The sequence below is a fragment of the Aphelocoma coerulescens genome (genome assembly GCF_041296385.1).
Source record: "Aphelocoma coerulescens isolate FSJ_1873_10779 chromosome Z unlocalized genomic scaffold, UR_Acoe_1.0 ChrZ, whole genome shotgun sequence".
Lineage (NCBI taxonomy): Eukaryota > Metazoa > Chordata > Aves > Passeriformes > Corvidae > Aphelocoma > Aphelocoma coerulescens.
In genome coordinates this window covers 25,999,105-26,016,980 of record NW_027184085.1, presented here as the reverse complement: position 1 = coordinate 26,016,980, position 17,876 = coordinate 25,999,105, and the positions used below count along the sequence as shown (strand labels likewise).

Here is a 17,876-nt window from a genome sequence, read left to right as displayed (position 1 = left end):
AACATGCTCTGAGAGTTTTTCCCAGGTTGTTTACTTGAGTCTGGATGCAGCAATTTACTGTAGTAAAAAATAACTTTTGCTACTGTTATATGGAGAAATAACAAATTAACTTAAAAATAAGTTGTTGAAACACTTGCAGTTACTATAATTTCCCTTACCAATGGAAAATTAAATATAAAGTGTTAGAAAAAATATTTGTTGCCTCCTCTGTTCTGTTGTCTCTTTCTGCTTTAGCTCATTAAACAGAATCAGGAATTCCTTAATTCTGTGATGTTTCAATTAAAAGTAGCACTGAGAATCATACTGAGGTTACTCAGAGCCCCTATTGCAATTGGGGAATACAGTATTGCAATTTCAGAAATACAGAACTTCGAGGCACCTTTTCCTTCTTCCCTTTGCACGGGACAGATCTGCCTCTGCAAATTGATTGGATCTGTGAAGCAAAGAATGGAGTTAGCTGAACTGAGGCAGCAGAATAAACTCCCTCCCTAGAGTCACTACGGTGTGAGCTGGGCTGTAGGACTAAGTTAAGAGAGAGCTAGCAATAACACATACAGATGTTGGTAGGTGAAAATCAGAGTAACAAAATTGCAATAATTGATTTTAATTTGCTGAAAGAAGGAAGGGCAGAAAACACAACAACATATTTGCATGCAGTAACCATGCTGATGGATGTGCTCAGTTTCCCTTCTTTTCAGACTAACAAACTGAAACACTTTCTGGGCACACAGGATTATTGTCCCTGTACTCATATCAGGCTAGCATTTTTAATTGTGACTTTTGATTCTGGAGCAGTTAAGTTGCTTCTAGCTATCCAGACTTTTGTCTCTGGATTACTTTCTCCCACTGCTTTCTCTTTCCAGAGAAGCAACAATTTCTGTCCTCTGAGGAACATGCAAGGACAGAACATATGCCAAATCTGCTAAATGTATATGAAGAATAGTCTATTCAGCCCTCCTTACACAGATTTATGGGCTTAAGCCATACCAGAACAAAGCTCAGAACATAGCAAAGAGCTCTTCAGAAATTCTTCTGTCCATGTTTCACTAGAACATTTTGGTTCAATTAAATGTACTTAAAGTGTTTGCTACATCAGAATGCATCTTTTTGATGTTCAGCTTAGCCTGTTTCTCCATTGTCATGATGTATAGACCATTTTGCTGAACAACTGCAGTGCTTTTCACTGTATGATTTGCTGGCCAGCAGTCTGCAGAGTGTTACATAGCAGGAGAATAAATGGTCATTCATATGGGAACAAATTGCTGAGGGGTTAAGCTCATTTCCATGTCTCCGTTTCCTGCTGGTGTGTGTTGAGACACTTAAGCCATTTAAGTGGCTGGTGATAATCGGCAACAGAGATGACTTTTTTAGGCGAAATGGAATTTTTTCTGTGCTAAGGATGAATGGCTGAAAGGAGAGGCAGGCAGGTTAAGAAGAAAAGCAACAGCCATGCCGGGGTGAGCCTGCTGTTACCAGGGCCCTGCCTGGCCCCCCGGCGCTCCCCCACTCTACCCAGGAGCACCTCCAGGGCCGTCAGCCCCTGCCCCAACAGTGCTGCACCAGGGCCAGTCTCCAGCTCCCCACAGCCCTGCTGTGCCTGGACAGGGGTTCCCCAAAGCCAGGCCTGACCATGCTCCCACCTCCTGGCCTGGCCTTTTCCATCCCCAGTCCAAGGCAGTGCCTGCTGCCCGGAGCTGGGTCTGCCCTTGTGTCTCTGACTGCCCTGCTGTGGGGCAGTGGGACTGGGACAGGCCCTGGCTGTTTGTGCTCTGCTGCTCGAGAGAAGCCCCGCTCTTCCCAGTCCCCTGAGCGTCCCCAGCCCCCATGGCGATGTGATGACCTTTTCTGCTGTTACCAGAGGAACAATGTTTGCTGGGAGGGAAGAGACAGCTCTATTCTAGATTTCTCTTTTGGTGGCAGGGGCAGAAGCCTGCACCATTATCTGGGAACAGACTCTTGGCTTCGGTGACAATGACTGTGACTCTGCTGTCTGCTTTGCCTACAAGTAAGCTGACTTTATTATCCATAGGACATACTGCTGGTGTTCCTGTAGAAGATATCCTTACAGTAATCTAGCATATTACTGCAACGAGAGAGTAGAAAAGGTGAGAGGGAATGTCCCTTCCAGCCCAAACAATTTTATGATTCTGTGACCTGAGTGTCTGAAGGACTGACTTTCTGTAGAGGGACATTTGTTTTCCTTTCTTATCAAAGCTATTTGCAAAGCTTTGAGAGCTCATAAATAACCCTGCCCTTTTTCTTCTGACTGGTTGGCACTCCATGCTTTCACAGCACCCAGTGCTGGAGCTGGGAACAGAGTAACCTGGGGCTCCTCTTGCAGCAGCTCCTCAAGAACCAGCCCTAAATTCTGGCTGTTGTTATAAGAGACTGCTGTTGTTGCAGAGAGCTCGCAGATTACAGATCAAAGCAGATAACAAGTGGCAGAAAAGAGATATTCTTACTGTCATGATAGCTACTTTGCAAATGTGAAGGCATGCTACTGTCTCAGCTCTTAAATCCATCTACAGTGTTCGATGTCCTCGTTTTCTGTAATGCCTAATGGATAGACATAGACACATAATCTTCATGCAAATCTTTATCCTCATCAGCAAGTGTTCAGTAATCATTCTTGTACAACTTGAATATTGTGCTGAATAGCAATTTGCATTTATTTAACCCTGTGGTAGTTAAGCTAATGTTAAGATTAATGTTAGATTCAGAGTGTTGAGGTTGAATGTAACTAAAGAAGCGTAAGTGGCAGGCAGATCTGTGGCAGACCCAGGACAATGGACTCTTAGAAAATCCGTATGAGCACAGGCTGATACCCTGATAGTTGCTCTCACCCAAGAAGACAGACTGCAAGTTCAAGGCAACAGCAGTGATTGGAAGACTGAACTCTAGGAATCATGGTGTCTCTCTGCACATCTTGTTATTTTCCTTATATGCCTTTAATATGTTGACAGTTTTTCACAGGGTTAACAGCTTCAGTGCATCAATTTATATTATGGGAACTGTCCTCTGCCAGTAGCAAAACACAGCCGTTTTGACAGATGACTGTGTGGACTTTGCAGGCTGTTATGTAAAACCAAGCTCTGCAAAGCAGTCTTGCTGCAACAGGATTTTTTTGTTTGGGGAAGGAGAATATTTCAGAAAACACGTTTTCAGCCTAAGAGTTTTTAGATTCCTCTCTGGTGGATTTTATTAAGTATCTTCTAAGGATGGATAGTTCAGTTGGTGGCCTCCATAATCAGTAGGTTCTTCATGCAGTAAACAAAACTTCTGAATTATTGCTTTCTACTCACAATAATGTGTGACTAGACAGAAAACCACAAGGCTGCAGCCAACAAACTTTAACCCAAACTAGTAGTATTATGCCAGATCAATGGCTACATGTTTGATACCTCTTCAATTTTCTTGAGTCTGTTAGCTTATTTAACTGCCATCAGTATCTACTGAGTGCTAGGGGTCTTGGATCTTACTTGGATCTGAGACTCACGTGTTAAATCATATGAGGTAATCCAAAACTGCTTGTAGTTTTCATTGTTGGAACAATTCTGTCTTCATAAATACCTTCATAAAACCTATGAAGGGATCTAGATTGGAGAATCCAAACATCTTTACCACTGAGAGGTATGGAAAAATACAGAAAAGGGAACAATCCTGCTCTCTGGTTTGTTTGATTTTTTTTTCTCAGGGAAAAATCTTTTAAGTTCTTGGTTGTTGACCTGACGGGAGGTCACGAACATTATGGAAATCTGCAGTTTTTATGGAATGGGAAAGTTCTTTCTCTGCAGCTTGACGTCTGCAGATGAACATCTGCAGAGATAAGGAGAGGGTGTTGAACTCGACCATCATCAGATCATTCTGGCTCATGGCTGGGGTTTGCATATCTAGCCTAATTCTGCGAAACAGTAGCAGAGGTGTGAAAACACTCTGTACATCAGTAAGCAGGAATAATGACTAAAAATGTTTTCATAATGCTACTGTTTCTATTCAAATGCTTGTACATGTTTTTACTTAACCTTAGAAGTATGGGCTTTGTCATGCATAAATAGATCACATTTTAAGCATTAGTTCAGGTTTTCTGTCTGGAGCATTTCAGAGGTACTGGGGCTGGTACTATTGATTACTGTTATGTGACATAACACAGTTAAATGAGATATTTGCCCAGCCTCCTTACCTTGTTTTCTGATTTGCAGTGGTACCAAATAATGTGCTTAACGTCTGTCTCTTTAGGGTCTGACCACCTTCGGGAGAAAGATGGACTGTGGGCTGTGCTAGTTTGGCTTTCAATCCTAGCAGCTCGAAAGCAGAGTGTGGAGGAGATTGTCAGGGATCACTGGGCAAAATTTGGCCGGCACTACTACTGCAGGTGAGAAAAATGAGGAAAAGGCACTTATGCAGCTGATAGGAGAATTCTGATACAATAATTGCTTGTTTAAATGTGCTCATCTGCACTTAGGTTTGCATTTGCTGTGCCTACAGAATGAAAATCTGCCACAGATTATAACTGTTTTATAGACAGATTTTTCCAGAGGAGTGTCAGAAAAAGGAGCTATACATATATGTTACTGCTAGCATATGCGTAATTGAATTTTTTAATATTGAATGGCAAAAAGATTTGAATTATTTACTTGTGGAATATGTAGGTGCAACTTGTTACATGATGTTTAAAAAGAAACATAATCCCAGCAAGATTTACTCCTGCATTTTTTTCTCTAAGTGCCTCCATGTGACAGGGTTTTAGTGAGAACTGAAACCTATGCCTGCTTCCAGTTCAGGATAACTCCTCCAAAGATACAAATACTTACTTATTTTTATTAAGGTCTCAATATGGTAAGTTCTAGCTGTCATTTTCATCTTTGCTTCTGCCTCTTTCTCAGTCCAGACTTAATCCAGAGCAGTTTGCAATTTGTAACATCTTTTGCAGGTATTCCTCAAAACTTGTAAAAAAGTTTTCTCTATTTCACTTGTCTGTTGAGCACTGCACTGATTGTGTCATTAAACTTTGAAAGCTAGCTGTGTATTAGTGATGTTTTCTATGCTACTTTAGAAACTGCATTTTCTAGATGCTTTCTGTTGATTTAGAGTCCGGTGGCCAATGTAAAGCTGTGGTTACACACATGTAATGGTTAGATTGCACAGGACTTGCATGTGTGTGCTGGTTTCATTTGCAATCAGTAGTTAAGTGGTACACTTCTGATTTTTGAAGTAAGCAGTAAATTGCTAATTGTGAGTATATACAGGTCTGTGAAAGCAAAACTCTTATCTCTGGGCATTTACTTTCTGATTCTACTTTTTTTTTAATACATGTGCAAGGTTTGATTACGAAGCACTGGAACCCAGAACAGCATATTTCATAATGAGAGACCTGGAAGCTTTGATCACTGACAAATCATTCAGCCATCAGCAGTTTGCTGTGGGTAACAATATCTACAGTGTGGAAAGAACAGACAGCTTTGAGTACGTAGATCCTGTGGATGGCACTGTGACCAAAAGACAGGTATGGCTGTAGTGTTGGTTTTGCAGCTGTCGTATTGTCTCCAACAGTGTTGTTTCTGAAGTTCAGCTGGCAAGACTGTCCATTTATTTATGGGATGGTGTTTCCTTTGCTGTGATAGATTCTGCATTTCCTATTTAAGATTAGCTCAGTCTGGATAAGATAATCCACCTTTAGTTTATCTTGTACTTGCTGTATGTAACTGGAGACAACAGTGTCACAGTGAACGTAGGATGGGATGAAGTCCCTGTTGACAGCAATGCATGTGTAGGGAGGGTTCCTTTTCTGGAACAGTGGAAAATGTCATATAGAAAGAAGGTCTTTATTTTTTCTATTTGCTGTCTGAAATCTCCACTGGCTATACGTTACAAAAAAAAAAAAAAAACTTCTTGCTCTTGGAGACTGACAGGATTTACATAACTGAGGTGCAATATCTCAATACCTACTGTATCCAATAGCATGCAGAAGACTTTTTAAGGTTGTAGCCTATGTGGGCACATTTGACTTCCCTAGCCCAAATTATCAGTTCCTTCTGGATTCTGTCTATACTGAGATTCCTTGGTTATCAAGAACTGCAGTTCAAACTGAACCTTTAGTGTTCGGAAATTCATGATGTGCTCAAAAGTAAGCAGGTACTTTTACCAGGTGTAAATGTATATTCAAGTATCTTGAATATGAGCTATGACTCCTATTAAAGCTTGTCCTGATTTTATGCTATTTATATTTTTATGGTCCTGGTTTCTCTGGTTTTTAAATTATTTGACCTAAACAGACCCTAGCAAATGATATTACAAGCCATTAAAACTACTGTCATGCCATTCTGCTCAGAGTCTTTATAGTTCCATTCATCATTGCATCCAGAAAATATAAGCAGCCCATCTGCCACTGAGCTACTCTCTTTTTGTGTATTACTACTGAAACAAGATATGAGGATGTTGTCGTATCCAAGTCCAGTGGAAAATTACATGCACAGCAGACTTGTGACCTTTGTAGCTTAAAAAAGCAGCTTGTGAATTTTCATTGCACTTTTCTTTCTCTTAATTTTTTCATCCAAAGCACTTACTCTATGTTGGAATATAATTGCTAATCATATCACCATGTAACACAAACAGAGAAACATGACTTGGCTTGTTTTCAGATGGACCCTGAAAGGGAGCCCATAAAACCAGAAAGAAAAGTCTTTTCACAGGGAGAAGCTCTTACTTATTCAGAGTACAGCTCAACCAGTTTGTCCTTTGGCAAGGACACATTCCTAGCTTCATGTGTCTGCAGCCTCAATGGGATTCTCCAAGCACAATGAAAGTGGAGAGGATATTGATCTGTGCAAATGAAACAACAGTTCACTGCTGCCATTTTCCTCAGGTAGCTTGCTCATCATCTAAATGCAGGTATCTCTTTCAGACTATCATAGGCTTCATGTAGATTTTTCAGTTAAGTATTCAGGAACATGTTCCAAGTTTTGTTCCCCAGTAGGTAGGGGAGAGAAATTTATATTCAGTGCAACTGCACTGTCTCATGAAGCTGGCTACATAATAATTATTCAGTGTTAATAAACAACATACTCGGAAAATAAACACAGCAATGAGAAAATAGGCAGCAAACAATACACACAGACTGTTGCTTCTAATTAATTCTGTCTCTTGAAATCCATGAATATTGTTTATCACAGTGCAATAATAAGACTTAAATGAAGCATTCTGTTGTTCTTGAAGACTGTTTTAATTTTTAAAGCTGCACTGTGCTTTTGCACACATAAGCACATAACAGTGCTGGTCCTGAGGGTCCAGTAACCCAGGAATGGGACCAGTTGCATTTTTGTGTGAAATTTGAATTATGAGGATGAGAGGTACAGGTTGGCCATTATACTAAGAGACAAAAGGCTCCAGGGAGACCATATTGTGACCTTTCAGTACTTCAAGGGGGCTTGTAAGAAGGATAAGGACAATCCTTTTAGCAGAGCGTGTTGCAGTAGTACAAGTGGTAATGGCTTTAAACTAAAAGAGTAAATTCAAAATAGATATAAGGAAGACTTTTTTTTACAATGGGAGTGGTGAAACACTGGAACCCGTCCAGAGACATGGTGGATGCTCCATCCCTGGAATCATTCAAGGTCAAGTTGGATGGGGCTGTGAGCAACCAGATCTAATTGAAGATGTCCCTGCTCACTGCAGTGAACACCATGACCTGATGACATCAGGACTGAATGACCTTTAGAGGTCCTTTCCAACCCAAACCATTCGATGATTCTGTGATTATCAAACAATGCTTTATATGGTGCTAAAGATGTTTTGGCATATATCCGAGGAAACAAAGATTTTACTTACATTTTACTTATACTTTAGAATATTGGCACACTGTGTTTCTAACATCATTGTCTTGTCAAGCTCCTGATAAAACTGGAAAAATAAAATGCATCTCTTTTAATTCTCTTCTCTCATTTTTTGGTTTACTGCCCTTTAAACAAAAGTAGCAAGGATCTTAGTTTGTGCACTAGACCTTTGTCAATGGAGGGACTAAGGGGAAGAAAAGTTCACTGGCTTATCAGTGGTTGCACTTAGTCTAAGGGTACCATTTACACAAAGGGAACTAGAATGTGTATTAGTGCACAGCTGATAGAATATTGCAACACTACAACTATTTATCTGTGCAATTTAGTCCTCTGGCCTTAATGGCCTTCCTGTACAGAAACTGTGGATCCAAGTATATGGTCTGTGGTCTGTAAAAAAAAGTGTTCATATATGCAGTACAAAAGAGGGGAGGAGAAAAGAAAAAAAGATGTGAAAATGGGAGCAAAGAGCGATTTTTTACTTAATTAATAAATTTATCAATTGTCTTTATTATGCACACAGTTAATGTGCATTAATTAGTGTACTTGAGATTAACACCTTAAGCTTTCTAAATTGTACTACAGACTTACTGAAATTCTTGCAGTCATATATTGATGCATGGTGTTTGAGGGGTAGCAACTGGTCCTGTCTTTTGTATTCACTACTGACAAACTGTTTTTTGATCCAGGGATTCTGTAGGTGTTTCTTAGGCCCTGTATCTTTAGTGATCTTATACCTATTTCTCAAGCCATTGATTTTGTGCTCTGCCACACAGAATAAGAGCAAATCAAGTAAAAAGAATAAAAACATCAGTAAGAGAGTATTTGTTATGAGGAGTGGGAGGGAATGCACAACATCATTTCTAGTCTTCTGAGGGGAAAAAAGAGTAATGAATGAGTTGTCCGAAGTTATGGGGAAAGAAGAATGGCATCCAAATGACTCTTCCTTTCACTTTTATTTTGAAGCAGTGAATGGCAATTTGTAAAGGTACTGCCACCTTACATATATGCTGTTCCTTCTTCTTTCACAGGGGCTGCGGATTATTTTTTCAGATGCTTCCAGACTCATCTTCAGAATGAGTGCTTCTAGTCATGTGAGAGCTACTCTGCGGATCTATGCAGAGAGTTATGAAAAGGATCCTAGCCAACACAACAAGGAACCACAGGTAATGCAACAGCATTGTAATAAGTCAGTAAGTAAAGCACTACCTCTGTAATAGCAGTGGCTACAAGTTTTCATCTTTGATCAGAAGCAACACTCAACGCTTTGACCCATGTACTGTGTTTGTAGATTATTTTCCTAGTCTTGTAAATGTACACCTTTTGAGGAAGGACCAGCAGTTTTAATATACGTTAGTGTAATATCCAACACAACAGGAACATGAAGGGCTGAGATGCCTCATGTTAAATGCTGGGCAGTGACTTCAAGTCTATTAAGAGAAGCCATTCTAGGCTGAATTTTTTTCAGAATTTTTTTAGAGTTGTGATCTGACTTATGGAACAATATTTTAAAAACAAGATAACCGTTTTTCAAGCAGATTATCTGAGAGCCACTTAGGGCATCCCAAGGATTCCTCACAATCAGAGTGCAATTAGGAAATATGGGTACCAGAGTCTAAACAGTGTAGGGATTCCTTGTAAGGGAAAGACTTTCAGCTGTCTTAAGAATTGTCATATCATAACCAGACTTTTTCCGAAGGAGAGTGAAAGTTGAGAGCAAATTGCTGGGTTGTCCAGCAGATGCCTTACACAATTAATAAAATAAATCACCCTTCACACTCTCAGATTCTTCCCAGTAAATGTTCTTTATGCTGTTATATACAAGAGAGGACTAAGGATGTTTTGTGGAAAAGAGGTTAAGCATTTGGTTTGTAATAAATAAAAATGTTGTAGTTTTCAGTCTTGTGTGTTCATGACTGGAATGCAATTGCAAATCTACCAAAACATATATGCTATCAAATGAATTTGAACCCTAGGTAAGGGTTGATGTTTGTCTTTCACCAGATTCTGACCATAAACTTAGTTTGTTTCTTCTTATGCTACTAAACAGTCATATATCAGTCATGAAAAGTGCTTCAGTTGTCACAGAAATGTTGCAGAGTCCATGCCTGCAAATATGATCTATTAAATTTATTTGCTTTTTTTTTTAAAGTAACAGTTTGCATCCTCAGTAACTTCTTGGATAGAATATTTAAAATGTTAAAGCTCCAACAGAGTAAAGGACCATATTTTAGCAATTTTATTGTTTTTCTGTGTATCTAGCTTTGCCCCGCTAGCGGGATCATTAATATATTTTGCCTGGGGAGGAACACTGCTACAACCCCATTTGCACTTGCTGCTATACTGGGTTTACATGGTAAGTTTTGGTATCTGGGGGCTGCAGGAGTGGCATCTGTGAGAAATTGCTAGAAGTGCTTCTGTGTTAAAAAGAGCCAGTTCTAGATGGCTCCTAGATGGACGCACCACAGGCCAAAGCTGTAGGCCCTTGTGATAACGTCCTTAAGCAGGGCAATAAACTCTCTGTGCAACAACAGCAGGGAAGGGAGAAAGGGGGATACTTGCGAGAGACAACTCTGCGGACACCATGGTCAGTGCAGAATGGAGGGAGAGTGATAGGGCAGTTTGGTGGGCATCTGACAACCAGCCAAGGTCAATGCACCACAGTTAGATCAAATTTTGTTACTGCACAAATTGTTTATCAGTTGTGACTGCACTGACCATTTTAAATATGCTTGTTTGTGCTATGCAGATAAGGCATAGATGAAATGAAAGTAAGTCACAGTAAGAGACAGGCTATGAGTTGATTTTAGAGGTTTGAAGTGGACTTACAGTAACTTTGTGATACATAATCAAAATATGTGATCTGAGCATGTTTCTTGTCTGACAAATCCCAGTAGAAAATACAAGAAAACAATGGAGCATATACTGGCAACATTCTGTAGCTAAACTTTGGACTATTTTTTTGCAAATGAGCATGGACATTTTAAAGTGGAATTGTTACTGCATTAAAAGATTGTTTTATTTTTTTGAGAGAAGTCATACTCTGGCAGAATTTAGGCTTGTGTGTCTCCTAAAGTAACCTACGGTCAATGCTCAGTATTTATCATTCGTTCTTTTAAATGAGTGGAAAACAGCAAATGTTCTCAGTGATTTTTCTACTTGTGAAGAGACTAGATTGAGGGAGCAGTGGTTGTCCTCAGAAAATGAGGAATGTGCTGCCCTGCTGTTACATTTCTTTCCTGTTCTGCTTGCAGTTGCTTGAGAGAGGCACATAAAGTCTCACCAGCAATACAGACCATGTCCAGGGAGCAGCAAGAATGGGTCTGCTGCACAAGGCTGTAGGAGCCAGACACCCAGACCTGCTTCACCACAGGCAGTGCCCTCCTTGTCCAGGGACAGTCCCACAGCAGCAAAGAGAGGAGGACAGGGCAGGTCTCTGGTAACAAGCTCCCTTAACAAGTGATGGATCAAGTTCAGGGTTCATCTGGAGCAGCAGGAGATGGGACCAGAGACAAAGCTGGAGACAAGGCAAGAGTGTGGACCTACCCAGGAGACAGGGTCAAAGTCAAAACTGGAGACAGGGTCAAAGTCAAAACTGGAGACAAGATACAACATATATCCAAGCAGTTTTTCAGGGAAAGGAGCTGCCTATAGCATGAGCCTGAGGTCTACTCAGGCAGCAGAGCCAGAGATAAGGGTGGAGACAAGCACTCCTATAGCTTAGCTCAGGCAGGGACCAACACCCCGGGACAGGCTGTAATGTGCCATGGGCTGGGTGCAGGAGAACGTCCTCAGGGGACCCTAAGCAGGTTGGTATGGCTTATGACTGCCCTTGAGGATTTCAGTTTGGTCTTTTACTCTGCACACCAAAAAGGGTCTGTTATTCCCAAGGACAGAAAAAAGGCTAGAAGGGATTTTTTCTGTGCATGTATCGGTGTCTGTCAGATCGCAACACTTTTGCTCTGTTTAATCAGGATATTCATAATAATCCCAGGGGTAGGAATGTCATAGTCTTGAAACTTGCTACAGGGACTTTCCTGCATTTATACAGTGCAGACAGGCATTTTAATATCCAGACTGCCTCAGGAAATACATGGTACTGTAAGCACCCTCCTCATCTCCTGCCATGTCCACAAAATCTGAGATAAATAGCAGTTTCATCTCAATTTATACCATAAATTCTTTATTTAATTTCTCACTGCATATTATTGCACAGTTCCCACTGCTTCTCTTTCCTTGCCCTGGCTGTATGCTTTGCCAACAACAGGAGTGCATTAGAAACAACAAGGTCATAGATTGTATCCAACAGGCAGATGGCAGACTTCAAGGCGGGCCATAAATTTTAGGAGATCCTCATGTACAAAAATAACTAAGCATTTCCCAGGAGAACATTTGATAGTCTTCAGTGGAGTATGTGAAAGAGACGGAATAAAAACCACCTTTTTCAGAAAACAGCATTGCTAGGAAGGAGTGCCATAGTTTTCTTGATACTCTTAATTCCTTTTTTTGTTTGGTTTGCTTTGAAGTTCATACTGACATGCACACATCTCAAAGAGCTGTGACAGATGTGAAGTTTCAAGAACTTTGTTGTCTATTTGCTGTCAGTAATAGGAACATAGCATATATGTAAGTGGTCAGTTACGGAAAAAGCACTGACATAAAGAAGTATGTTAAATACATACTTTATGTATTACTGTATGGTATTTAAGAAAATTGTTACATTTGGAATAATAATGCATATTTTTCTGTAATTGATCTTTGTAATTGAAGAGACGACTGTATGTAATTTCTGTATTATTACACTCTTTCTGAAACAGCTCATCAGGAAAAGCTCCCTTCCATACCTTTTATATCATAAACCAAGACTTAAGATTATCTGATGGTTGGCTGCTTAATTAAATACTCACTTGGGTCTGCTTATTGCACCACCTCTTTCCAGCATCTTAATTTAGATAATGCACTGCTTCATGTTTTTGCATGGTGACAATTCCAGTCAATACGTGAATTGAAAGGCAAAAATACCTTGATATATGTTTTTGCTTTTTATCACAAGAAATAAATGTCTCTGTCTTGACAGACAGCTCACTCGTGTTGGAGGTTCCATTTTGTGGGATCATTATGGTAAATAGCTTGAGTTCGCCTCGTACTAGCATCCTTTTTTCCTTCCTTTCTTTTCAGACAAAGCCTTTTCCAAGATTAATCATCCAACTTTTCAGTAGTGTTCAGGTTCTTTTAGTTTGCTTCTGTAATCTTTGACAATGTAACTGCTGATGGTGAATATTCCACAGATAAGCAAATATCTGAACTACATCTTCCAGTGTGCATGTCGAGATGTGCATATTATTCTGGAACACCAATTATGGCACTTTCTGAGTTGAAGTGGACCTTTTTGACCTTTTGTTCAGTTTATATGTAGGCCAGTAGCTGTGTTGTAAACTATAGGTGTTAATGAATGTAAGAGTCACCCAAATCATGTTTTAGTACCATCTTTCATACAATCAATTGGTAATACTTTCTACCTCGAATAAAGCATAGAAGACTTCCTGATCTACAACAAAAGAGTCCAGGGGAAAGTGGTAAAATACGCTAATAATTAGAAGTCTGAGGTCATGGATAAATGTGAACAGCAGTGACTTCCAGCTGTTGAATGATCCACTTAAAGAAATTTGCAGAAGCAGCTTCATGGACACCTGGGAGATAAGGGGTGGCTACTTTTTTCCATTCAGTTCTTTCTGTAAGCCAGTATCAACAGTGAAAACCAGGAGCAATAAAGAAAAATTACTATCATACTCTCTGTGAAGTGTATCAAAAACAATTCAATGTTTTCAATTCAAAGTAATCAAATTCATTTCAGTGTGTTATGCATTTTAAAATTGTGTAACTTAGAGTGGTGATGCAATCTAGATATAAAACAAAGTCTTGAAAACAATGCACAACACTTTCCTAAAACTGAAATGTTCTGCTGTAGAATTAAAGACCACTCCATTGATGTGCCTTGTCACAGGTGATGCCCTTCATCTCTGGGCATCCCTGAGAATATTGCTTTCCAGATAGTTTTTACATGGAGGATTTATATTCAAAAATTATTTGTTTTTAACTATTCAAATAGGCATCCAACTAGCATTTCAGAAACCTCAGTTCATTGTAACAAGCAGCATGTTTCTCTCTGACATCTTATATGCATTGGACCTTTATGCATTGGCAGGCATCTTTTTTTAAGTGAACAGAGTTATGAGTTGTCCTAAATTTAATATGGGTGTAAAATGTAGAGATATGTTAATGGGCATGAGGTACTAAAATAAGAATTTATTGACCCTTAGTCTCATTTATAGCCTTAATTTATTAGGTCACCTCATTATTTGATATTTGTACATCCCCACACGTCTTGTCCTTTGCCTTAGCCACATGGATGTATTATTGAGCTTGGATAAGATTCAGACAGGAAGTTCATATACAAAGACAACGAAAGAAGTGATCCACTATAGTTGTACTTGTAAACCCAGTGTGTTCTTTTACAGTATGTCCTGCTGTTCCAGGGTAAGTGTCCTGGAAAGAGTGTAGTCAGTAGCCCAGATTATTCTGATAATGACTTAATGAGCTCTGTTTACAGTACATTATTATTTATTATGGAAATTCTGTCAGCAGTAAATAGGTGTTGTCACAGAGTCACAGAATTACAGAATGGTGTGGGTTGGAAGGGACCTTACAGATCATCTAGTTCTAACGCCCCTGCCATGGGCAGGGACACCTCTCACTAGACCAGATTGCTCAGAGTTCCATCCATACCTGGCTTTGAAGATGGGGGATAGGACTCTACAACTTCTTGGGGCAACCTGTTCCAGTGCCTCACCAGCCACACAGTAAAGAATTTTTTCCAATCCAATCTAAACTACTCTTTCAGTTTGAATCCATTCCAGTCCTGTCACTGTGTCACTGTAAAAAGTTTCTCTCTTTCTTGTAGGCTCCCTGGAGGTACTGGAAGGCTGCGATTAGGTCCCCCTCTTCTCTTTGCCAGGCTGAACAAATTCAATTCTATCAGCCTTTCCTCATAGGGCAGGTTCTCCATCCCTCCATTCAGCTTGGAGTCCTTCCTTTGGACTTGCTTCACAGGTCCATGTCCTTCCCATGCTGGGACCCCAGGGCTGGATGCAGCACTGCAGGTGGGGTCTCAGCAGAGCAGAGCAGAGGGGCAGAATCCCCTCCTTGGCCCTGCTGCCCACGCTGCTTTGGATGCAGCCCAGGACACGTTTGGCTTTCTGGGCTGTGAGTGCCCATGGCTGGGTCATGTCCAGCCTCTCACCCACCACTATCCCTAAGTCCTTCTGGGCAGGGCTGCTCTGATCTGTTCATCCCCAGCCTGTGCTGATACTGGGCATTGCCCCAGCTGAGGTACAGCATCTTGCATTTGGTCTTATAAACTCCATGAGATTCCCATGAATCCATTTCTTGAGCTTGTCCAGGTCCCGCTGGATGGCATCCCATCCTTTAGGTGTGTCAACTGCACCGCTTAGCTTGGTGTCATCTGCAAATCTGCTAAGGGTGCACTTGATCCCTTCATCCATGTCATTAACGAAAGTACTAAATAACACAGTATGGATCCCTGTATGGACCCCTGAGGCACCACTTGTCACTGAAGTAACATTGAGACTCTGAGCCATTGACCACTGACATTACTGGACATGACTGTCGAACCAATTCCTCATCCACCGAACACTCCACCCATTGAATCCCTCTCTCTCCGTTTTAAGGGAGAAGGAGGTTGTGGGAACTGTGCCCAAGGCTTTACAGAAGTCCAGATAAGTGACATCTGTAGCCCCTTCCTTGTCCACTGCTGCAGTCACCCCATCACAGAAGGCCACTGGATTGATCAGGCGGGACCTGCCCTTGGTGCAGTTGTGTTGTCTGTCCTGAATCACCTCCCTGTCCTACATGTGCACAGCTCTAGGAGCATCTGTTCCATGATCTTCTCAGGCAGAGGTGAGGCTGACAGGTCAATATTTCTCAGGGTCCTCTTTTCTGCCCTTCTTAAAGGTGGGTATAATGTTTCCCCTTTTCCAGTCACCTGGGACTTGCCCTGACTGCAGTCACTTTTCAAATATCATGGAGAGGGGCTGTGCAACTACATCAACCAATTCCCTCAGTCCTGAGCCATCTGTATTGGGTACTCTTTAAGCATGATGCACAAATGCTGCAATTACTTTTGCCAAAGACTAGTAACAGTGTGCTAGTTAGCTGCACCATCATTAGATTAGCAGCAGCCAAGCAGAGATTTTGGGCCAGGAGTTGTCTCTTGGTGTTTTTATTGAAAAAGGCAAGCCAATTAAAAAGGAAAAAAAAAAAAGGTTAAAATATGTCTTGATCATCAAACACTGAATTTCTGAAACCATTTATGAACAGTGAGTAGCAGAGGAACAAACTCCCTGATTTTCAGGTGAATCTTGTTTGTTACATGAAAAAAATTTGTTACATGTGATTGTATGTATGAGTGATTATGTAAAGTGATTGTTTATGGTGCGAGATGGTCCAAGAGCAGGGAACTGAAATCAACAGTTCAGAAGTTCTGGGTTCTGTATAACTTAATTGTGATAAAACGAAAGGAATCTATGGTTCTGTCAAGACACTGAGACAACACTAAGCACAAGTGCAGTTTGCTAGACAATTATTGCCTCTGTTTATTTTTGAAGCACTGGGTTTTTAGCATGGCACGGGTTAGCTATTAGAACATACAGTATGGTCTATAAAAATCATATAAAGTTGTTCTGGTTTCATCTGGCTAGAATTAGTTTTCTTCTTAGTAGATGGTAAGGTGCTGTTTTGGATTTGGTATGAGAATAATGTTGATAACACACTGATGTTTTAGTTGTTGCTAAGTAGAACTTAACCTATGTCAAGGACTTTTCAGTCTCCTGTGCTCTCCCAGTGAGGAGGTGCACAAGAATGTGGGAGGGATCCTAGCTGTGACAGGTGACCTGAACTGGCCAAAGGGATATTCCATACCCCAGAACGTCATGTTCAGTGTAGTAAGTGTGGGGGAGTTAGCTGTGAGGGACTGATGGCTGCTCGGGTCAGGCTGCTCATCAGTCAGTGGGTGGGGGGCTGCTGCATTATGCATCACTTGAGGGAGTTTGGTTGGATTTTACTCCTTATTCTTACTCCTTTTTTGATTCATTTTGTTATTGTATCTTAGTTTATTTCAGTTATTAATCTGTGCTTATCTCAACCCACGGGTTTTACATTTTTCCAATTCTCTACTGATCTGCCAGGGTGAGTGAGCAAGCAGCTGTGTGGTACTTAGTTGCTGGCTGGAGTTGAACCATAATAAAAGTTTTGTCTTTACTATTAAAATTTGTAAGATTTTCTTAAAGGACACACAGAATGTGGAGACTTAATCTGTTTGAACATACTCTTAGATAATGCAGCATGTTTGTGCTATTCAGGTAATTTAGCTTCAGATTCTTCCGAAATTCACACCATAGAGTAAACAAATTTTAGTTCAACTGGGACTGCAAAGGAAATAAATCATGGGACAGTAATTGTAAAATATTCCACAAATCAAGGAAATTAGTTAATCAAACCTGATCTTCCCCCAAAGCTCTTTAGATATACCAGAAAAGAACTAATCTTTTGCAAACACAGATGTTTTCATGCACCACTCGGTTTACATTTTCCTTCTGTTTATTTCACCCATCATGCCTGCCCTCCTCTGTTGCTAGCAGCAGAACAACTGGCTTCTTGACCCTTATTGTAATTTTGTTTGAGTTAACAGGCAAACCGTGCACAAGAATAGAGAGGTCAGTTTCCTTTTTTTCTGTGGAAGATGTGCTTCACAGTAATCAGCTGAACACCACCAGTGCTGTGGAAGTTACGGAGTCAGTTCAGTTTCTTTCATGATGAACCACAGAACTTTTACGACAGGTGGCTGTAGCATAAACCTTTCCAAAGACTTCTGGGTTTTTTTGGAATGGGAGGCCAAAGCAGGCACACTGTGCTGAGCTGTGTGTTGAGCCCTTTTGGCAGAAGCCCTGCAGGATGTACAGGCACATGCTGAGC

At 40.6% G+C, this 17,876-nt stretch overlaps 1 protein-coding gene across 1 annotated transcript in view; it reads left to right on the top strand.

Moving 5' to 3' along the window:
- Positions 1–17,876, top strand: part of PGM5 (phosphoglucomutase 5) — a 75,188-nt gene that overhangs the window by 53,368 nt on the left and 3,944 nt on the right. The window contains exons 8-10 of the mRNA XM_069001855.1: positions 4,237–4,372; positions 5,320–5,503; positions 8,858–8,992. Of these exons, the coding sequence (XP_068857956.1) occupies positions 4,237–4,372; positions 5,320–5,503; positions 8,858–8,992 (455 nt within the window). The remainder of the gene's footprint in view (positions 1–4,236; positions 4,373–5,319; positions 5,504–8,857; positions 8,993–17,876) is intronic.